Source organism: Balaenoptera acutorostrata, chromosome 11 (assembly GCF_949987535.1).
Source record: "Balaenoptera acutorostrata chromosome 11, mBalAcu1.1, whole genome shotgun sequence".
NCBI classification, from domain to species: Eukaryota; Metazoa; Chordata; class Mammalia; order Artiodactyla; family Balaenopteridae; genus Balaenoptera; species Balaenoptera acutorostrata.
The window spans coordinates 39,026,788-39,050,151 of NC_080074.1; the positions used below are offsets into that span (position 1 = coordinate 39,026,788).

General features: G+C 38.4%; 1 protein-coding gene across 8 annotated transcripts in view; it reads left to right on the forward strand.

Moving 5' to 3' along the window:
- The window catches only part of LIN7A (lin-7 homolog A, crumbs cell polarity complex component), a 252,847-nt gene that overhangs the window by 201,032 nt on the left and 28,451 nt on the right, over positions 1-23,364 (forward strand). For all 8 annotated transcript variants that reach the window (XM_007194951.3, XM_028162019.2, XM_007194953.3 and 5 more), the window contains one exon: positions 331-540. In XM_007194951.3, the coding sequence (XP_007195013.1) occupies positions 331-540 (210 nt within the window). The remainder of the gene's footprint in view (positions 1-330; positions 541-23,364) is intronic.

Below are 23,364 nucleotides of genomic sequence, written 5' to 3' on the forward strand. Positions count from 1 at the left end.
TATTATATGTACCAAAGCTATTTGGAGTCCAAGAATAGGAAGATTTGCATCTAACCAAGGTTAGTGGGAAAGATTTTTATGAGGAAGGGAAATTTTTATCATAATGGGTAAGGTCTAGAAAGGTGGAAATATCAATAGTTGGGCTGAGCTTTACCAAAGAAAGGAATTATAAAGGACATCTAAATGAAGAAAGCCCCCTCCCTTTCGTGTTCTTTCTTTCACAGGAGAATGCTATAAAATAGGAGGAGTTGCCTGATCTACACACTGCAAGTCATATGATTAGCCTTATTTCCCTCGTTTTTATCACCAAATGACCATCTTTTCTTTCAGGCAACAGTTGCAGCTTTTGCAGCTAGTGAAGGCCACTCCCACCCTCGGGTAGTCGAGCTGCCAAAAACAGATGAAGGCCTTGGTTTTAATGTGATGGGAGGAAAGGAGCAAAATTCCCCCATTTATATCTCTCGCATCATTCCTGGAGGGGTGGCCGAAAGACACGGAGGCCTCAAGCGAGGAGACCAGCTACTATCAGTGAATGGAGTGGTATGTTCATAACATAATCAGAGGTTTTTCTCTCTAAGCACATTCTTGTTTTTCCCCTGCTGTTACTAAAGTCAATGTTGAAATCCTAGAACAAATCTTAATTTTGTGTCCAAACAGCTTCCTCAGCATTGATGGATATTAAGCCTACAAAAGCAGTAATTTTATAGTTTTGATGTATCATTTTGTCTTATTCAGGGATGATAAGTAGGACCTAGTGGGAAAATCATCCCAAGATATTATCCCAACTAGTAGAATTTCCCCCATATAATACTATAATTGAATTAATATTTAAAAGAACATAATTTCAAGTCACTTTTATTCAAAGTTATTATAAGCAAATATACGCATTTAAAAAATAAAGCTAAAACTTCTCTATATATTTTTCATTTTCATTAAAGAGGAAGAATAATTTTAATATGTGTAATAATAGCACACATGGAAAAGGCTAATGCACAGATAATTCTGTAAGCCGGGTATACAGCTATAGTATAACAAAAATATATCAGCCTCTTTCCTGGAAAAGTTTGATTATATTATCTATTCATCATATTTATTTTAGTTTTCACATAAAGTTAAAACTAAGAACATACATTTTTTTCATAACCTCATATTCTTTGGATGCCATCACCTCCACATGTAATAACGAGTTGTTAATGAAATGGCTTCATGTGAAATGAATAATTTTTCCCCATAACTTCTACTTAAATCAAAAATAATTAACCTAAAAGCATAAATTTCAGAAGTATAGATAGGAACATATCAAAGTTTACTTTTCTGTTCACCTAGGATCTGTCTTCTAAGAACTTAAGATTTTAAAGAATAAATTAGATTTGGGTTATTTGTGGCCATATTGATTTCTGCTAAGGACATAATATCCAAAATAAATTAATTTAGAATGTGATATTTTGTTGGTAACTATGGAGTAAATTCTTCTATTTATATCTTGCATTGTTTTTTTTTTTTTTCAGCCTGATGAGTAGTTTTATAGGACCCAAAATCATTCATTCAACTCCACTGATCTCTGATGTACATCAAAATCATCAGTCCATGAATATTTTATTTCCCTTAAGCACTCCAATTCTAAAACTCCCATTTCATTTACTTTTTTCTATGCAACAATGCTTTGAGATGAGCTTCTTTTATTGACCTTTAGATAACTATGACTTTTTCAAAGCATGTTTCAACTGACAATTTCATAGTCAAGCTTTCTAGGAGAGGGCTCTAGAGCTAGGTCATGCAATTATGTCACAGAGTAATCTGTGCCTCAGTGTATGAAATTACAACTTCTCTGAATATATTGGGTAGATCAAAAGAGAGTATAGATTTTAAAACATGAGAAGTACAAAAAAAGAACCAAAACTATATTAATAGTAAGTGTATATATATAAAGCAACAGTAAATATGTATTAAATCAATTTAATATGAGTTGACTTTAAGCTGTCTGTCAAAAGGGCTAAAGAGCCTTTGTTTAACTCATGCATTTGCAGGGAACCCGGCTGCTGCCATTTCATAACCACTCATCCATTCCTTGCAATGACCATGTGACTTTATCTGGGCGTCTGCGGGAGGAATTGGAGCAATGGAATCAGACACAACAGGCTCTACCACTCAACATCCATATTTTTATGGATTAATATCCCCTAAACCTGAATTTCCTAATCTGAGTAAGGGGAGTAGTGACTAATTTGAAGGGCTCTGATGAAAATTAAAATGAGGCAAAATGTCTGTTGAGAGCTATCCTGTGATAATTTGGTTACACACACCTTTGATAGGTAAGTGTGGTTACTGCAGAATGTTGAAAAGGGTTAGCAGTCCCCCTATGATATTGCTATTGCCAGTTATAAGTTTTAAAGCAAATTCTGCTACACATATAGGCGTATTTTAGCAAACATTTACTAGCAAATAGGCATTAATAGACTCATACCACCTCTTCCGTAAGTTTGATGACATCCTAGTTCTCTGCCCATTCAGATGTTCCAATCATTACCTTGAAGAAGAGGTTTACTTGAGGCAGATGAAACAACGTTCCAGAGCCAGGATTTTGTTATCTTTATATTCAGCATCAAACAACCAGAAATTCTACTAGACTGACAGTTGGAAATAAGAAGCTTTAGTGTTCAACTTAGGCCACTGATCCTTTGGTACAGGCTGTGGGCCTTCTTAAGAGTTTTGTAACCTGGTCATTGCAAAGGTGGGGGATGTCTCCAAAATCTTTAGTATTCCACTTATATTTAAAACCTTTAATTTTGTCGATTAAGTTCCATTTATAATGCTAGTTAATAAGTCACTAATTGTGCCAGTGAGAATCCATTTCTGACATATGTTGCTAATAAAACAAAGCATCAAGATGGGTATAACAAATGCTTTTGTAGTGACCAACCTCTAGAATGTTGCCTTGGTAACACCCTATATGTTTGCTGACCACCTAGACTGCTTTAAGCTTCTAAGTTGGAGTTTAAAACATTGTACATCTATATAATCAAACTATACATTATAAACTACCTATTTTAAAGTACTTAAAAGTAAGTTATATACATTTTAGCAGTACTAATATTTATCAGATATTCATCAAAAGGTAGTTTTCCTTCTGTAAATGAGAAATTTCATGACCCAGTGGGTTTCCAATAGTCACACAAAGTAGTTAATCCAAGGCAACAACCCTGGGCTCCTAACACTGAATCCACAAGTCTTTTCAGGATAAATAATTCCAGGCAGATAGCAGTATTTAATGAAAAAAAAAAATTCTGTAATGGAAGGGCCAAAAAGAGAAAATGTTAGCAAATGATCAAATTTACACTTTAAAATAAAGTACCATTTGGGGAAATTAATATGGAAGATTTTCAGAACATGCTATTCTAAACTGAGAACAAATTTTGGAAGGAAGTGATTTGAAGGGCTGAAGCAAACCTTACTACTTCAGTACAAGTACTCTGGGGAAAATTTCCTAGTGTCCTACTTGAAAAGTAAAGAAATTGTTGCATGGACCTTTAAACATCTGAAAAGATGTCTTAATTATGCATGTTTGTTTTTATGCCCTACCTGCTTTTAGAAAGGATATATCATGATATCTGATAAAAAGTAAAATATGTTAATACAGAATTATTAACATGGCATGTTAGGTAATGAAGTGGGATAGAAAGGAAGAAAATCAATAAATAGAAATAAAGAAAAGATACAGCAGTAGAGCAAGTACTTTTTTTTCTCTTAGCCTCTTAGAAATCAATACAGAAGGAAACTCATACCAGCTCAGCTATCATTGGCAGGGATTTTTTTCTATCCCTGAGTTCCAGGAGAAATTTCCCATGGGATTTTTACAAATGAGATATTGAATCACCTAATACAATTTTATAGAAAATGCAGAGGCTTTTTGCGCATGGCTACTTCTTAGGTCAATCCTCAGTAAAAACTTAGAGCTGAATGCTCAATTAAAATTTAAGGGTAACAGGAGGTCACAATGTTACAGTTAGAATTTATAGCTTTCTAATGATCTCCTTTTCACCCTTTTATACCGAAGTGTTTCATCAGCAATTTTGAGAAGGACCTAAAGGGCTGTATATAAAGGTTACAGCCAACATGCAGCCAGCAGGGACAGTAAATACATTTAGTGATAGAGTCTGGATACAAAAAAATATCAATAGAATGGTACAATAGGCCTAATTTAATAAGAATCTACATGAAGTCCTGCTCATTTGCCCAGAAAACTAGCTACCTATGTGCAGAATCAGGAAGGAATGGCTAAATAACAAAACCTGAAAAAAAAAAAAAAAAAAGCCTGGGGGATTTCAATTGATTTCAAGAGAAAAATGAAGCAAGTTGAGGGGAAAAAAAGAAAAACACAAAAATATGTTAATGTAATCATAGAGGCCATTAATACAAATATCATGTACAGACAGTGGAGGAGACTGGTCCAGCTCTGAATAAGCTGTTCAGCTCACACCCCACTGTGCTTTGATCCTGGTTCCATCCTTGGAAAGAACAATAAGCTCATCCGGAGTCAAGCAGTCTTGTATGGGAAGAAGGACTTGCCTTGTTTAGGGTAGAGAAGAGACTCAGGGGAACGATGGCTGCCTTCACTTGTCCTCCATTGTGTGAGGCAGCAGATGGCAGAACCAAGACCAGTGGATAAAAGCCACAGGGAAGGCAGATTACAGCTTATTATAAGAAAGGACCTTTAAACGCATAGGGAAAGACTGAATCATAAGTCAGTATGTGCCCATCATTTGAAGTTTTAATCAGAGATTAGAAGACTAACCAGCAAGAGTATTTCAAAATATGTGTACAGTGTAGAGGGCTGGAACAGTTGGTCCCAAGGTCCCTTCTAACTGTGTGACTGTGTTTTCAGATGGGATTTTGCTGAGACTCCTAAATACCCCTACACACACACACACACACACACACACACACACGCACACGCACACACACACACACACACCCCCTCCTTATACAGGTAAGTAGGCTCTACCTACTCTCTGTGTACCCTACTAATGAGACATTTTTTTCTTGAACAGAGCATTAGACATATACTACAATATAATGCTTTTTATTTATCTAGCACTTTACAGTTTATGAACAGTATTTACCTAAAATTCTCCCATTTGTTCCTCAAAAGTCTCATGAAATGGGTAGGGTCAGAGTTTGTTCTCTCTCTCTCTTACACACACACACACACACACACACACATGCAGAAATGGATACACACACATGTGCACACACAGGCCCACACCAAATACACACACAAGAAGTGAATTTCAGCCTTCATTGTGATCATAACCGATGCTTACCAAATGTAATAACTGGTTACTTAAAAAGTAAATCCCAATGAAATCTGAATAAGCTCCATGGATTGAGCCTATGTCAATGCCCTGGTTTTAATATTATACAGTTGTTTTAAAAGATGCTAATATTTAGGGAAGCTGGGTAAAGGGTGCACAGGACCTCCCTGCACATTTCTTTTCAACTTCCTGTGACTCAATAATTATTTCCTAATAATTTTTTAAAAGGGAGAAAGTCCCCAAGAATCAACCTGAAATATGATATCCTGGTGCTGATGGGAGAGAGGACAGATGGAGACAGGAAGGCACAGGGCAGAAAGATAAAATAAAAGCATAAGTACTTTAAAAATATGTCATAGTCAAAAGAGACCTTCATTAGCTCCTGAAATCCAGCCATTGTTTTAGAGCATCATTGGTAGGGAAATTGCAGTTAAATTTGCCCAGCTCTGTAGTTAATCCTAAATAAAGCTGTTGATACAGTGTATGAACAGTGCTAATTGATTTTTAAGCATAACAGATGAATGAGTAAAACTTGAGGGATGGAACAGAATAAATAGTTTTCCTGGAATCTGGCTTTTCTCCCATTTTATAAATACCTATGCCAAGTTAAGGGTGAGTCCTCACAGCCCAAATTATTTATGCAGAAAGTCTGTCAGGTGTGGAATGAGGATGAAACATAAATTAGAACTGTCTAGATCTGAGCTCTGTGAACCTACAGCATCCCAGATGGGAAATCTGTATTAAATCTTACTTATCTATTATCTGAACGAAGAGAAAATATACATAAGAAGATATTTTTAATTACTATGAAATACACTATAAGATTTCTATGAAAATTTAAGCTCTACGTTAAAAACACATGCCCCATTGACAGCAGTAATTTTTGTTCATTGCCTTCAGTCTTAGAACAGCACCCATCTACATAGTCAAAGCTCCATATATATTTGTTTAACTCCAGGCACCATTGTAAGCACCTTACATATTGAATTTATTATTTCCTCGTAATGATCTTTTGTGGTAGGTGCTCTTATTGTCACTCTTATTTTACAAATGAGGAAACTGAGGAAGAGCGAGATCAAATGACTTGCCCAAGGTCGTACAGCTACTGAATGACAGAGGTGGAGAGTCTAACCTGGGCAGTCTGGCCTTATTCATCCTAATTTAAGGGTAAATAAATATCTTAGCCCTTAAAAGATGAGTATTTTCCTGTATGGTGTAGAAAAGATCAGGTTTTTTGTTTTTTGTTTTTAACTTTTATGGGTTTGCATAAGCATTTTTGGTTGGGAGAGGGTCTGTTGTTTTTCTGTTTCTCATAAAGGGCTTTGACCTTTAAAAAGTTAAGAACCATTCCTGAAAAACAGTAGCATTTTGGAAAAGGAGGCATTTACTTGAATTCAAAGGGCTCAGAATCCTGAGGGGATGCAGAGATTTTGGTATGAAAGTGTTTGATGGTTCCATCCCTGCCTAGCCCATCACTCCACCTTGTGTCAGGCGCAGAAAGCACAGGGCCAGAGTGTGGCCTGAACAGCCGGCGACAGCCCTGATCCACACTCACCCTTGGGGGTCCACGCGGCTGATAGAGGGAAGCCGTGCAGGCATAAAGAGGGGGAAGGCAAAGCAGAGCCTCAGCCTTTGGGTCCCTGTAGAGGCCTGGCGTGAGCATCCCTAAGCTCTAGGCCAGGAGGCCTCAAGTAAAGCTATTCTCAAATTCTCTTTGCCAAGGAATTGTTACCAGATTCTTTACCTTGCTGGGCAGCTGAGTGCGAGATTGTTTGGGTTATAATTAAATAGGAGTGCAAGCTGGAATTTCAGTTAAGTGCTGAAAATTTTTGTTCTCTGAATAATTTCATGTGAGACCACTCACAATTGTGAAGGCTCCAAGACAAGTACAATTATGTTGCCTTAACCCAGTCACTTTAGGAATGGCACAAGCAAGGCAGCATGATCCGGTATATTTTGCAACATTGAACAGGTAGTGTTCTAGTCCCCGTCATTCTGAATTGGCTCATGATAGATCTTTTCACTTAAAAAGCAGAATAGAAGAATATTGTGGTATCCCAACTGAGCAGGTAACAATAGCTCACAGGCCAGAACTGCTACATTCCCACCCTGCGATTTCAGCCTACAGGAATGGCCACCAGGTACATTAGCTCTCAGACGTTAATAGACCAGCTTGAGCTTTGAGCATACCCTGAGGTTGTGCTGATGAAATTGACCGAAAATGTATCAATGCCAGAATACACTCACATTTAGCAAGTATTAAAGTACAAGTCTCTATATGCTGGAAAGCATTCCCACCCATGGGGTCAGACTGACCTAAATCTCTATTTAGATTGCTAGTAATGGGTATTTGACTATTCAGTTCTCTTCTGATACAGGCTTTTTTGTAGTTATTTTTACCATTTGTTGTTTGTGTTTTTCTCATTTTGTGCGATTTTAGCAATATTTTTCATTCATTCAACAATTATTTGTAAAGCACTTATTATGTGACAGCTGCTAAGCAGAGACCTGGGTATAAATGTGAACAAAAGAGAAAGGGTTATAACCTTCGTGGAACTTTCTGTCTGGTAAAGAGTAGAAAAATAGTGATGATGATGATAATAAACATACAGGCATACCTTGTTCATTGTGCTTTGCAGATAATTGAGTTTTTTACAAATTGAAGGTTTGTGGCAACCTTGCATTGTAAGATGATGGTTAGCAGTTTTTAGCAATATTTTTAAATTAAGGTATACACATTGTTTTTTTAGACATAATTCTGTTGTACACTTCATAGATTACAGAGTAGTGTAAACATAATTTTATATGCACTAAGAAACCAAAAAGTACGTGTGACTTTTTTTTTTTTAATTTTATTTATTTATTTATTTATTTTTGGCTGTGTTGGGTCTTCGTTTCTGTGCGAGGGCTTTCTCTAGTTGCGGCAAGCGGGGGCCACTCTTCATCGCGGTGCGCTGGCCTCTCACTGTCGCGGCCTCTCTTGTAGCAGAGCACAGGCTCCAGACGCGCAGGCTCAGTAGTTGTGGCTCACGGGCTTAGTTGCTCCGTGGCATGCGGGATCTTCCCAGACCAGGGCTCGAACCCGTGTCCCCTGCATTGGCAGGCAGACTCTCAACCACTGCGCCGCCAGAGAAGCCCCCGTGTGACTCACTTTATTGTGATAGCTGCTTCATTGTGGTGGTCTGGAACCAAACCCTCAGTATCTCCAAGGTACGCCTGTATACATATCCATGTAGATGTAACTGGTGGTATAGCCATCACTTATCCCAGCATAAAGGAAATTCCCCCAGAGATTCAGTTCAGTCACACTGGTCAGAGTAATGAGATTTTTACTCCATGTGTGTATTAGTTTCTGTGGCTGCTGTAACAAATTACCGCGAACCTGACACCTTAAACAATAGAAGTTTATCCTCCCACATTTCTGGAGGCCAGAAGTCAGAAATCAGTTTGAATGACCCCAAACCAGGGTATTAGCAGGGCTGGACTCCCTCCAGAGGCTCTAGGGGAGAATTTGCTTCTTGCTTCTTTTTTTTTTTTTTTTTTTTTTTTTTTTTCTGATTTCTTTTTTTTTTTTTTTTTTTTCCACACACACACACTGTATTTTATTTTTACAAGAGATAGATAGACTGACACCAAGCATTGTACATGGATGACCACAACAAAAGCAACAATGATTGCAATTACCAAACATGAAACACACTTATACTATGTCATAACATTGACATTCAGTCCAGTAATCCTCCACTGTAACAGCTCCTTTACTTTGCAGTGAAAATTGATTTGTATATTCTTTTCCTCTGAGTCCTTGTGGGATTTTTTTTTTTTTTTTTAATTCAGACAGAAAGTCACAAAAATTATACTCATCCTCATCAGTTCACTCAGTCCCATGTAATTAATTTCTTTTTTTTCATCTTGATCTTTTGTTAGCACTTTTATGAGTTCATCAGTTTTTCATTAGAGTTCTGAAAATGCTTATTCATTCAGTTCAGCAGTACAGTCAGTTACCAGAAACCTGTACTTGTCAGAGTCTTTTCCATGAATTTCTTGAAGATGAAACTCTTTTATAGGAACATATTTGCAAAATCATCAGAGTACACCCAGAACTGTCTGTAAATGACAAAAGACTTAAAAATGACCATGGTTAAAGATTTGATGAAAGTTCATAATAATGCAGTTGACAAGAAAATTAGTTATTTCTGAGATATACATTTTAAAGTAATAACTAGGATTATTACTTATAACATTATACCAGAACATATAAGATTTTTAGACGTTTCCTGTAATATCTGAAACATTTATATTAACATATTTCCATACATATTTCCATACAAATACAAATATAAGATTTTTAGAAATTTCATGTAATGTCTGAAACATTTATATTAACATATTTCCATACATATTTCCATACAAATACAAATATAAGATTTTTAGAAATTTCATGTAATGTCTGAAACATTTATATTAACATATTTCCATACATATTTCCATACAAATACAAATATAAGATTTTTAGAAATTTCATGTAATGTCTGAAACATTTATATTAACATATTTCCATACATATTTCCATACAAATACAAATATAAGATTTTTAGAAATTTCATGTACTGTCTGAAACATTTATATTAACATATTTCCATACATATTTCCATACAAATACAAATATAAGATTTTTAGAAATTTCATGTAATGTCTGAAACATTTATATTAACATATTTCCATACAAATAACCCAATGAAAGTTTAGTATTAGTTGTTTTGTTTGTTTTTTTATACTGCAGGTTCTTATTAGGCATCAGTTTTATACACATCAGTGTATACATGTCAATCCCAATCGCCCAATTCAGCACATCACCATCCCCACCTCATCGCAGTTTTCCCCCCTTGGTGTCCATATGTCCATTCTCTACATCTGTGTCTCAACTTCTGCCCTGCAAACTGGCTCATCTGTACCATTTTTCTACGTTCCACATACATGCATTAACATACGATATTTGTTTTTCTCTTTCTGACTTACTTCACTCTGTATGACAGTCTCTAGATCCATCCACTTCTCAACAAATGACTCAATTTCGTTCCTTTTTATGGCTGAATAATATTCCATCGTATATATGTACCACAACTTCTTTATCCATTCGTCTGTTGATGGGCATTTAGGTTGCTTCCATGACCTGGCTATTGTAAATAGTGCTGCAATGAACATTCGGGTGCATGTGTCTTTTTGAATTACGGTTTTCTCTGGGTATATGCCCAGTAGTGGGATTGCTGGGTCATATGGTAATTCTATTTTTAGTTTTTTAAGGAACCTCCATATTGTTCTCCATAGTGGCTGTATCAATTTACATTCCCACCAACAGTGCAAGAGGGTTCCCTTTTCTCCACACCCTCTCCAGCATTTGTTGTTTGTAGATTTTCTGATGATGCCCATTCTAACAGGAGTGAGGTGATACCTCATTGTAGTTTTGATTTGCATTTCTCTAATAATTAGTGATGTTGAGCATCTTTTCATGTGCTTCGTGGCCGTCTGTATGTCTTCTTTGGAGAAATGTCTATTTAGGTCTTCTGCCCATTTTTGGATTGGGGTGTTTGTTTCTTTGATATTGAGCTGAATGAGCTGTTTATATATTTTGGAGATTAATCCTTTGTCCGTTGATTCATTTGCAAATATTTTCTCCCATTCTGAGGGTTGTCTTTTCGTCTTGTTTATGGTTTCCTTTGCTGTGCAAAAGCTTTGAAGTTTCATTAGGTCCCACTTGTTTATTTTTGTTTTTATTTCCATTACTCTAGGAGGTGGATCGAAAAAGATCTTGCTGTGATTTATGTCAAAGAGTGTTCTTCCTATGTTTTCCTCTAAGAGTTTTATAGTGTCCAGTCTTATATTTAGGTCTCTAATCCATTTTGAGTTTATTTTTGTGTATGGTGTTAGGGAGTATTCTAATTTCATTCTTTTACATGTGGCTGTCCAGTTTTCCCAGCACCACTTATTGAAGAGACTGTCTTTTCTCCATTGTATATCTTTGCCTCCTTTGTCATAGATTAGTTGACCATAGGTGCGTGGGTTAATCTCTGGGCTTTCTATCTTGTTCCATTGATCTATGTTTCTGTTTTTGTGCCAGTACCATATTGTCTTGATTACTGTAGCTTTGTAGTATAGTCTGAAGTCAGGGAGTCTGATTCCTCCAGCTCCATTTTTTTGCCTCAAGACTGCTTTGGCTATTCGGGGTCTTTTGTGTCTCCATACAAATTTTAAGATGATTTGTTCTAGCTCCGTAAAAAATGCCATTGGTAATTTGATAGGGATTGCATTGAATCTGTAGATTGCTTTGGGTAGTATACTCATTTTCACAATGTTGATTCTTCCAATCCAAGAACATGGTATATCTCTCCATCTGTTGGTATCATCTTTAATTTCTTTCATCAGTGTCTTATAGTTTTCTGCATACAGGTCTTTTGTCTCCCTAGGTAGGTTTATTCCTAGGTATTTTATTCTTTTTGTTGCAATGGTAAATGGGAGTGTTTCCATAATTTCTCTTTCAGATTTTTCATCATTAGTGTATAGGAATGCAAGAGATTTCTGTGCATTAATTTTGTAACCTGCAACTTTACCATATTCATTAATTAGCTCTAGCAGTTTTCTGGTGGCAGTTTTAGGATTCTCTATGTATAGTATCATGTCATCCGCAAACAGTGACAGTTTTACTTCTTCTTTTCCAATTTGTATTCCTTTTATTTCTTTTTCTTCTCTGATTGCCGTGGCTAGGACTTCCAGAACTATGTTGAATAATAGTGGTGAGAGTGGACATCCTTGTCTCGTTCCTGATCTTAGAGGAAATGCTTTCAGTTTTTCACCATTGAGAATGATGTTTGCTGTGGGTTTGTCATATATGGCCTTTATTATGTTGAGGTAGGTTCCCTCTATGCCCACTTTCTGGAGAGTTTTTATCATAAATGGGTGTTGAATTTTGTCAAAAGCTTTTTCTGCATCTATTGAGATGATCATATGGTTTTTATTCTTCAATTTGTTAATATGGTGTATCACATTGATTGATTTGCGTATATTGAAGAATCCTTGCATCCCTGGGATAAATCCCACTTGATCGTGGTGTATGATCCTTTTAATGTGTTGTTGGATTCTGTTTGCTAGTATTTTGTTGAGGATTTTTGCATCTATATTCATCAGTGATATTGGTCTGTAATTTTCTTTTTTTGTAGTGTCTTTGTCTGGTTTTGGTATCAGGGTGATGGTGGTCTCATAGAATGAGTTTGGGAGAGTTCCTTCCTCTGCAATTTTTTGGAAGAGTTTGAGAAGGATGGGTGTTAGCTCTTCTCTAAATGTTTGATAGAATTCACCTGTGAAGCCATCTGGTCCTGGACTTTTGTTTGTTGGAAGATTTTTAATCACAGTTTCAATTTCATTACTTGTGATTGGTCTGTTCATATTTTCTGTTTCTTCCTGGTTCAGTCTTGGAAGGTTATACCTTTCTAAGAATTTGTCCATTTCTTCCAGGTTGTCCATTTTATTGGCATAAAGTTGCTTGTAGTAGTCTCTTAGGATGTTTTGTATTTCTGCGGTGTCTGTTGTAACTTCTCCTTTTTCATTTCTGATTTTATTGATTTGAGTCCTCTCCCTCTTTTTCTTGATGAGTCTGGCTAATGGCTTATCAATTTTGTTTATCTTCTCAAAGAACCAACTTTTAGTTTTATTGATCTTTGCTATTGTTTTCTTTGTTTCTATTTCATTTATTTCTGCTCTGATCTTTATGATTTCTTTCCTTCTGCTAACTTTGGGTTTTGTTTGTTCTTCTTTCTCTAGTTTCTTTAGGTGTAAAGTTAGATTGTTTACTTGAGATTTTTCTTGTTTCTTTAGGTAGGCTTGTATAGCTATAAACTTCCCTCTTAGAACCGCTTTTGCTGCATCCCATAGGTTTTGGGTCGTCGTGTTTTCATTGTCATTTGTCTCTAGGTATTTTTTTATTTCCTGTTTGATTTCTTCAGTGATCTCTTGGTTATTTAGTAACGTATTGTTTAGCCTCCATGTGTTTGTCTTTTTTACGTTTTTTTCCCTGTAATTCATTTCTAATCTCATAGCGTTGTGGTCAGAAAAGATGCTTGATATGATTTCAATTTTCTTAAATTTACTGAGGCTTGATTTGTGACCCAAGATGTGATCTATCCTGGAGAATGTTCCGTGTGCACTTGAGAAGAACGTGTAATCTGCCATTTTTGGATGGAATGTCCTATATATATCAATTAAATCTATCTGGTCTATTGTGTCATTTAAAGCTTCTGTTTCCTTATTTATTTTCATTTTGGATGATCTGTCCATTGGTGTAAGTGAGGTGTTAAAGTCCCCCACTATTATTGTGTTACTGTCGATTTCCTCTTTTATAGCTGTTAGCAGTTGCCTTATGTATTGAGGTGCTCCTATGTTGGGTGCATATATATTTATAATTGTTATATCTTCTTCTTGGATTGATCCCTGGATCATTATGTAGTGTCCTTCCTTGTCTCTTGTAGCATTCTTTATTTTAAAGTCTATTTTATCTGATATGAGTATAGCTACTCCAGCTTTCTTTTGATTTCCATTTGCATGGAATATCTTTTTCCATCCCCTCACTTTCAGTCTGTATGTGTCCCTAGGTCTGAAGTGGGTCTCTTGTAGACAGCATATATATGGGTCTTGTTTTTGTATCCATTCAGCCAGTCTATGTCTTTTGGTTGGGGCATTTAATCCATTCACGTTTAAGGTAATTATCGATATGTATGTTCCTATGACCATTTTCTTAATTGTTTTGGGTTTGTTTTTGTAGGTCCTTTTCTTCTCTTGTGTTTCCCACTTAGAGAAGTTCCTTTAGCATTTGTTGTAGAGCTGGTTTGGTGGTGCTGAATTCTCTTAGCTTTTGCTTGTCTGTAAAGCTTTTGATTTCTCCATCAAATCTAAATGAGATCCTTGCTGGGTAGAGTAATCTTGGTTGTAGGTTCTTCCCTTTCATCACTTTAAGTATTTCATGCCACTCCCTTCTGGCTTGCAGAGTTTCTGCTGAGAAATCAGCTGTTAACCTTATGGGGGTTCCCTTGTATGTTATTTGTCGTTTTTCCCTTGCTGCTTTCAATAATTTTTCTTTGTCTTTAATTTTTGCCACTTTGATTACTATGTGTCTCGGCGTGTTTCTCCTTGGGTTTATTCTGTATGGGACTCTCTGCGCTTCCTGGACTTGGGTGGCTATTTCCTTTCCCATGTTAGGGAAGTTTTCGATTATAATCTCTTCAAATATTTTCTCTGGTCCTTTCTCTCTCTCTTCTCCTTCTGGGACCCCTATAATGCGAATGTTGTTGCGTTTAATGTTGTCCCAGAGGTCTCTTAGGCTGTCTTCATTTCTTTTTATTCTTTTTTCTTTAGTCTGTTCCGCAGCAGTGAATTCCACCATTCTGTCTTCCAGGTCACTTATCCGTTCTTCTGCCTCAGTTATTCTGCTATTGATTCCTTCTAGTGTAGTTTTCATTTCAGTTATTGTATTGGTCATCTCTGTTTGTTTGTTCTTTAATTCTTCTAGGTCTTTGTTAATCATTTCTTGCATCTTCTCAATCTTTGCCTCCATTCTTATTCCGAGGTCCTGGATCATCTTCACTATCATTATTCTGAATTCTTTTTCTGGAAGGTTGCCTATCTCCACTTCATTTAGTTGTTTTTCTGGGGTTTTTTCTTGTTCCTTCATCTGGTACATAGCCCTCTGCCTTTTCATCTTCTCTGTCTTTCTGTAACTGTGGTTTTTGGTCCACAGGCTGCAGGATTGTAGTTTTTCTTGCTTCTGTTGTCTGCCCTCTGGTGGTTGAGGCTATCTAAGAGGCTTGATGGGAGGCTCTGGTGGTGGGTAGAGCTGACTGTTGCTGTGGCGGTCAGAGCTCAGTAAAACCTTAATCCACTTGACTGTTGATGGGTGGGGCTGGGTTCCCTCCCTGTTGCTCTGGCGATCAGAGCCCAGTAAAACCTTAATCCACTTGACTGTTGATGGGTGGGGCTGGGTTCCCTCCCTGTTGCTGTGGCGATCAGAGCCCAGTAAAACCTTAATCCACTTGACTGTTGATGGGTGGGGCTGGGTTCCCTCCCTGTTGGTTGTTTTGCCTGAGGCAACCCAACACTGGAGCCTACCCGTGCTCTTTGGTGGGGTTAATGGCAGACTCTGGGAGGGCTCACGCCAAGGAGAACTTCCCAGGACCTCTGCTGCCAGTGTCCTTATCCCCACGGTGAAACAGAGCCACCACTCGCCTCTGCAGGAGACCCCCCAACACCAGCAGGTACGTCTGGTTCAGTCTCCCACAGGGTCACTGCTCCTTCCCCTGGGTCCCGATGCACACATTACTTTGTGTGTGCCCTCCAAGAGTGGGGTCTCTGTTTCCCCCAGTCCTGTCACAGTCCTGCAATCAATTCCCACTAGACTTCAAAGTCTGATTCTCTAGGAATTCCTCCTCCCTTTGCCGGACCCCCAGGTTGGGAAGCCTGACGTGGGGCTCAGAACCTTCACTCCAGTGGGTGGACTTCTGTGGTATAAGTGTTCGCCAGTCTGTGAGTCACCCACCCAGCAGTTATGGGATTTGATTTTACTCTGATTGCGCCCCTCCTACCGTCTCACTGTGGCTTCTCCTCTGTCCTTGGACGTGGGGTGTCCTCCTTGGTGAAGTCCAGGGTCTTCCTGTCAATGATTGTCCAGCAGCCAGTTGTGATTCTGGTGCTCTCGCAAGAGGGAGTGAGAGCACGTCCTTCTATTCCGCCATCTTGGTTAATCTCCTTTTTTTTTTTTTTTTTTTTCACTTTTGCTACCTTTATTCAACATTGTATCAATATGCTTCTTGCTTCTTGCAGCTTCTGTGTTGAATCTCCCTCTACTTCTTTCTTACAAGGACACTTCTGATTGCATTTAGGGCATTTAGATAAGTCAAGGTAATCTCATCTCAAGATTCTTAAGTTGCTCATATCAGCAAGGACCCTTTTTCCATACAAGGCAACATTTACAGGTTCCAGTGAATAAGACCTGATATCTTTGAAAACCATTATTCCAAATTCAGAGGGCTTACAAGTTTCCAGGGCTATGGAAAGGGATCACTTGTCCACAGACCATGAGCACACTGGTTTTCCACTCTCTGGAGAGTATATGCTGAGTATTTTCCACCTACTCCTGGTTCTGACAATGCAACTTTCTTTTTCCCCTCCCACTTTGAATACTTTTCTCCTTTTACTTCTGCCTGTATAATCAGTGAAGCTTTTCATCCTTCTCTTCCTCCTGCCCCCCCACCCCCCGGCCCCAATCTCTATCTAGTCTTTGGATAATGGGGGGAAAAAAAATGCAACCCTCTCTTTCTGCCTTACTGTCAAAGTCTTTCAGCTATTTCTGAGTTTCTTTATTTGCTCTGTAGATGTAAGCTGAAGGAAGCAGAGGGGGAGGAGAAGTACACAAAAAACTCAAATTTATATCAGTACTTCAGAACATAACACTGCCTCATAATGAAGTACTATAACAAGTGTTAAAGGGGAAAAAGGAGGAGAAAACAAGGTGCCATATAAAAGAATAAGAGGAGCTCCTTTTAATAGTGTTAGGGATGCCTCTTTGAGGGGTGACATTTAACCTGAGACTAAGGGCAAGGACGAGTCAGTCATCATCGGAAGAAAGAGCTTGTGTGAAGGTATCCAGGCAAGAAAGTCCATGACTTGTAGTGTAGGACTGTTACCTACCAGGGTTCTTGGCCTTCCTTAATCAATAGAAATTGATAAGAAACCAGGCAAGAAATTCAGGCAAGGCTTTACTGGGGCCCCTGCTGCAGCAGGGGGGAGCAAAAATAAGTAACAGACTCCCTTGCTCACTCCCCAAGGAGGGGCGAGCTCATTCCTATATGGGGTGAGAGTAGGGGTGTGTCCAGGGGTCTGGCCGGAGGGATGGCTTAGGTGCTTTGCCCACCCCTTTGGTGGTGCTGAGTACAGGGGGCATGCGCAGTACCCTGCCTTTTGCTCCCAACGTCTTGTTTTTGCTCCTGGCTCTTCACAAGTAGCAGTGGGATTTGGGCCTTTTTTATCTTGTTGTCCATAATTTGCCCCAACTGTGCATGCACGCAGTTATTTTTGGTCCCTTATAGTTTCTTTGTATTTTGTTGCTGGAGGAGACGTTTGTCCAGGTGCAAGCCCTGCAGCAAAGGGTCCCAGTCTCAGGTCCCAGCCTGTCTCAGGATTGGCTGAAAAAAGAGCAGAGAGACTGGGTCATGGAGAGTTGGACAAGATGAGCTGAAGAGTGGTGGGAGCCAGATAGGGCAGATTCCTATAGGTGCTACCAAAAAGGTTATATTTTACTTTAAGTGTAATAGGAATCTCGATGTTGTCCATCAATTCTGAAATCTGGTGTTATGCTAAGAATTTCTGATACCTACTATGGCTAGTCACTAAAAACTGAAGTGTCTTACACTTTTTCTGTTTTAGTGTAGTATTATTATTTTTTCTATATTGAAATTTTCTTTCTAAACCCTTCAACCACTTGAATAAGATCTGGCATCTGATAACTTTAGAAGTAGTTTTCTGTCTTTTTATCGCTACTTTTAATGGAAATTAGAAAACTTTTACTTTATTGTCAATTGATATTTTCAACATTTCAAATAAGTCATTACATTTCAAGTTCTTATAGTTTCTGAGGAGTTTAAGGATAGTCTAACCATAATATGACCATTTACAATTTGGGGGCTCTATTTCATCATCTGTAAAACAGAGATAATAATATCTTTCTCACATGGCTGATCTGAAGATTAAAATAAGAGAAAGTGTGTGAAAGTATCTGCCACTATGGCAGATATCTTTTAAAAACCCAATAGCTGGGACTTCCCTGGTGGCGCAGTAGTTAAGAATCCACCTGCCAGTGCAGGGAACACGGTTCGAGCCCTGATCCGGGAAAATCCCACATGCCGTGGAGTAACTAAGCCCGTGTGCCACAACTATTGAGCCTGTGCTCTAGAGCCCACAGGCCACAACTACTGAGCCCATCTGCCACAACTACTGAAGCCCACGTGCCTAGAGCCCGTGCTCCGCAGCAAGAGAAGCCACTGCAATGAGAAGGCCGTGCACCGCAACCAAGAGTAGCCCCTGCTCGCCACAATTAGAGAAAGCCCGTGCACAGCAACAAAAACCCAACACAGCCAAAAATTAAAAATAAATAAAATAATTAACCCCAATAGCTGCTAACTATTAATTATTATTAACTGTTAATATAAATTTCTTTAAAGCAGGTAATAGTCTCCTTCCTATCTTACAATTTTCTTGCATGTAGATATAAAGTTTCAGCTCAGACTAAGTCATTTCCTCTGCTCTGTTTATTTTCAAGAGACAATAAACGTCTCTCATTAAATATTCTAATTTAAGAGGCAGTTAGCTCCCACTTATGTGCTGTTGATTATTGGCAAGTCATTGGATTTTTGGGTGTCCTTACATCTGTAAAACTGATGTAACGACAGCGTCCTATCTACCTTTCCTAATGAAGGTAAAAGAGAGAATTGATAAATATAGCACTGGCAAAAATATGACTTTATCTTTCCATAAAAATACAGCATTATTGCTGTATATTATTATTAAACAGCCTTTTCATCAAACCCCCAGATGGATGTCTTCATAGTTCTTGTGGCAGCAAAGTCTTAATTTACAAAAGCAGAAAATGTAAACAGAGTAAGGATCCTTCTATTAGACTGAGAAATAAGCTCTATTGGCTGAGAAATAAGCGGTTCACCTTGAAGGAATACAGTGCTTGCCTTCAAGTTCTGTGCTAGGTCACGTTCTGGCATCATTTATGCTTTATGAAACTCATCAAACCCAATTACCAGTTATTGTTTTAACCATTATTGGAGAAACCAATTTCTGTTGCCTAAAAGCTATGCTTTATGATTCGATTTAAGCCCAACCTGCTTGAGAAGGATCATTCTTCTAACTTACTAAATGTTGGCCTGGAGACTACTGGTACCAGCCTAAAGCAAAGTCGGAATGTTGTTAATATAACCACAGCTCCATAGGTGTACCCAATGAAATGCAAACCAAGTTAAGTCTCAGAGTTTGTACAGTTTTATAGAATGGATTTTGATCTTGTTCCTGATTATACACTCAAAGAAAGAAGACACTGATACAGATGGGAATCAAATAACACTTCATGAGCTACATGTGATTACTGGGAGGTTCATGTAACATGCCCAAACTTTAACTCAAATGTTAGTTGCTGAGCCTCAGCTATGGGAAATTCAGTGAGAGAGTCTTAGAAGTTGTGGTGCCAGAACCACAGTTTCTAAATTCAGCCATGGGGTGTGGACAGTTTTAATGAAGTTGCAAAGTGTCTCATATTGAACCATAAGCCTTCCCTCCTTGGTTTGCTCTGTCTTCTCTCATAGATACAGAATCATTCGTTGGTAACTTTTTTGCTGCTGACTTTACTCTGAAATGTAGATTACATTGTAGCCCTTTGGTGGTACCTAAACACTTCTCAGAAGTCATGTTTTTATTCATAGGTGTGCCTGTTATCACCAACAACTATGCAAATGTGGCGTAGCTTAAGACTTAGGAATGTAACTTTGAATATGAAGCAAGGCACTGAGACTTTACATCCTGGAGTTAAAGTCTGAATATGTTGCAATTATGTTTTTGACTGAGCCTGAATTTAAATCTCTGCAAGGCTGGTATGCACAAGATTTGATCTCCTAAAATCAGCCTGAGCCTAGCTTATCACCCAGCACCTGCGTCTCAACTCAGCTTTTTCGTTCTGAACTCATCACCACATATGCAGTAGTCAGTATATACTCAGAAATATAGTAAAATGTGACATTAGAAAACCTGAGGATTCTAGACAGTCACTGAGCTTCTACTTCTGAAAGCCACGGGAGCATGATGCTGTAATAGATTTGGTTTTGTAAAAGTAGATTTGGCTCCCCTTAGAGTAGGAGTGATAAATTTGACTACAGTGGGGACCAAGAGGAGATTATATAAATGAATGGAGATGACCAAGTGGGAACTGTGGCAGTCTAGAGAGGAAATGTCCCAACACAGTTCCAGCCAGTTATTGCCATTGGATAATGTGGACAGTGTTGGCGGACAGTTCAGAATTTTTAAAAACAAAAAACACCTTCTGGCTTTGTAGAGGAGATGATATATAAGTAGAATTTTAAAAGGATAAATAGTAGTTATCTATAGAAATGTCGGTTGATGGAGGGTTACTCCAGGCAGAGGAGACAACGTAATGCACAAACGTAAGAAACAGCATGATGTCTGTAGCGAAAGAGTAAGGCAGGGCTTCCCTGGTGGCGCAGTGGTTAAGAATCCGCCTGCTAATGCAAGGGACACGGGTTCGAGCCCTGGTCTGGGAAGATCCCACATGCCGCGGAGCACCTAAACCCGTGTGCTTCAACCACTGAGCCTGTGCTCTAGAGCCCATGAGCCACAACTGCTGAGCCCACGTGCCACAACTACTGAAGCCCGCACACCTAGAGCCCATGCTCCACAACAACAGAAGCCACCGCAATGAGAAGCCCAAGCACTGCAACGAAGAGTAGCCCCCGCTCGCCACGACTAGAGAAAGCCTGCGCACAGCAACGAAGACCCAATGCAGCCAAAAATTAATTAATTAATTAATTAATTTTTAAAAAATAAAAGGGTATTAAGGGAATATTGTGAAAAACATATGGCAATACAGGTGAAATGGATGAATTCTGTGAAAGATACGTACTAAAAAAAAAAAAAAAGTAAGGCAAAGTGTGGTGGGATTGGGTTTGGAGGGATGGGCAGGGGCCATGTCGTAGTGTGCCCCATAAACCATGATAAGTAGTCTGGACTTATCATTTGAAGGTGGTAGGAAATGGCCAACATAACATGTTTTTTTTTTTTGCATTTAGATAAGTTGGTCTGGCAACTGCCAGCATGTGGGAGTGGGAGTATGTGGAGGAGTGGAGAAAAAACTGGACATGGGGAGATCAACTAGGAAACTCCTAGGAGTTTTGGAGAGACATGATGAAGGTCTTGCAAGAAAAGAATTAGGATGGAGAGAAAGGAAGAGATTTCAAAACTATTTTGGAGGTAATGGTACTATAAGCAAGACCTGGTGGTTGACTAGATGTGAGAGGTAAAGGAGAGGGAATTACCAAGGAAGTCCTAAGTTTCTGGCGTGGTTCCTGCCTCTTGTTGATACAGGAGAAAAGATGTTTCAGGCTGAGCTCTCAGGAGGACTCGGTGACCTCAGGTCAGAGGCAGGAGCCCACAGGCATCATGGACGAATGTAAAGAAAACTGCATTTTGGGGCCTAAGAGTACAGTTCCACTTGGTGATGGTCCAAAACGTGTTCCAGTGACTTGGCAATTAAAAAAAAAAAAAAAGGTGTTTCAGGCAAGAAAGTGAGGTGCCCATTACTCAGCAAATTGTGGTGTCTGCAGGTCATCCATGTGAAAGTATACAAAATAGAACGATTTCATCTGGTTTTGGAGAGGGCATAGGTTTTAGGCCGCAGGTAATTTTAAATGAATTAACTGAGTTCTAGCAAACTGGCAGCATTTTAAAGTAGAAAACTTTATTTTTTTTAAAAATTCTGCTTCGTAAACTTTTCACTAAATTAATTTGTCTTAGTCAGAGTTTCTCAACCTTAGAACAGTTGATATTTTAAACTGGATAAGTCTTTGTTGGAGAGGCTGTTCTGTCTATTGTAGGATGTTTGGCCGCATTCCTGGCCAGTCACACTCCCGCCTCCAGTGGTGACCAACAAAAGTGTCTCCAGACATTGCCAGCTCTCCCCTGAGGGTTGAAATCATGCCTGGTTGAGAACCATTTTCTTAAACTAAACTGGTCCAATTTCAAGGAGACTGATACAAACCAAATATTAGGTGCACCATTAAAATCTAAATTGCATACATTATACACTGTCTGGTGTATGTGAATAGAATGGACTTCCTACCAAGTCATAGCATGCACGGAATTTCACAAATGAGGCCAATTCTTGAAAAGAGACTTTATCTAAGGCTTGTCTCTGAATTGAGGATCTGTGAGGAGGAGCCCTGCAGTTGACCCTAATTACCTTCTATAACAAAGGCAAGGAGATTGACCGCTCACCATTTTTGAACCTGTCTCTACAGGCAAACAGTATTTTAAGAATACCACTTTAAAGGCTTCAATCAGACTGCCAAAAAAGAATTATTAACCACGTGCCATGTGCTTGGCACTGGGAAAGGGACAGTTCTATCTAATTCTCCTAGAAACATCAAGTTAAGTTTTTCATAAATAGAGAGGACCACATTACTTATAATTGGCCTGAGCTGTAGGTTTGGGTGATTTGGAGAAATTCTGTGTCAATATGTCATAAACAGAAATATGCTAAGGCCTTGCCACTTTTATCTTCTGCCTACGTCTAGAAGGCACAGTATCTATTTGACTACTCAATGAAGTCTAAAAATGAAGTCTTCAGGGTACCAGAGCCCTCTGAGTTTTACAACAGATCTGAAATAAGGCTGGCCACAAGGCTAGGAGTGGGACAGATGCTAATCCTGAAATTCTCTTTATTTTTGTGCCCATGATCTGTTTAAATTTTTTTAAAGTTTATATTAAATGATCATTATTATGTTGCTCTTCATTCTTATACAATGTTAGAAGCAATTTTAAATATTACTGACCAAGATGTAGTAATTTCTAGCTAATTACCACAGGGACCCATTGCACACATCATTTCACATGGGTCCTGTTTTGTTGGATGCAGTTGGCAGGAGGGATAATGCAAAGCTGTCTGATGCTAGTTATCAGATCACACATCATTTTATGGTGTCAGCATCTGTAGGTATTAAAATATTTTTTCCTCCAGTTGCATTGAATATAATTTTGCACATATTTTGAGTGTTCCACAAAGTACTCCAATCACTTAAACCTGCTTGGCCTCTAATAAATTTATTTAATTTTTAAGGAAATCATCGAGAGTTTAATTATGTGTAATTTTTTAGTAAGCATGTTTGATTATTCTGTGAAGAAAACAAGTCAAATATAGTCATTAAAATTCCCTCTGACGCACTTT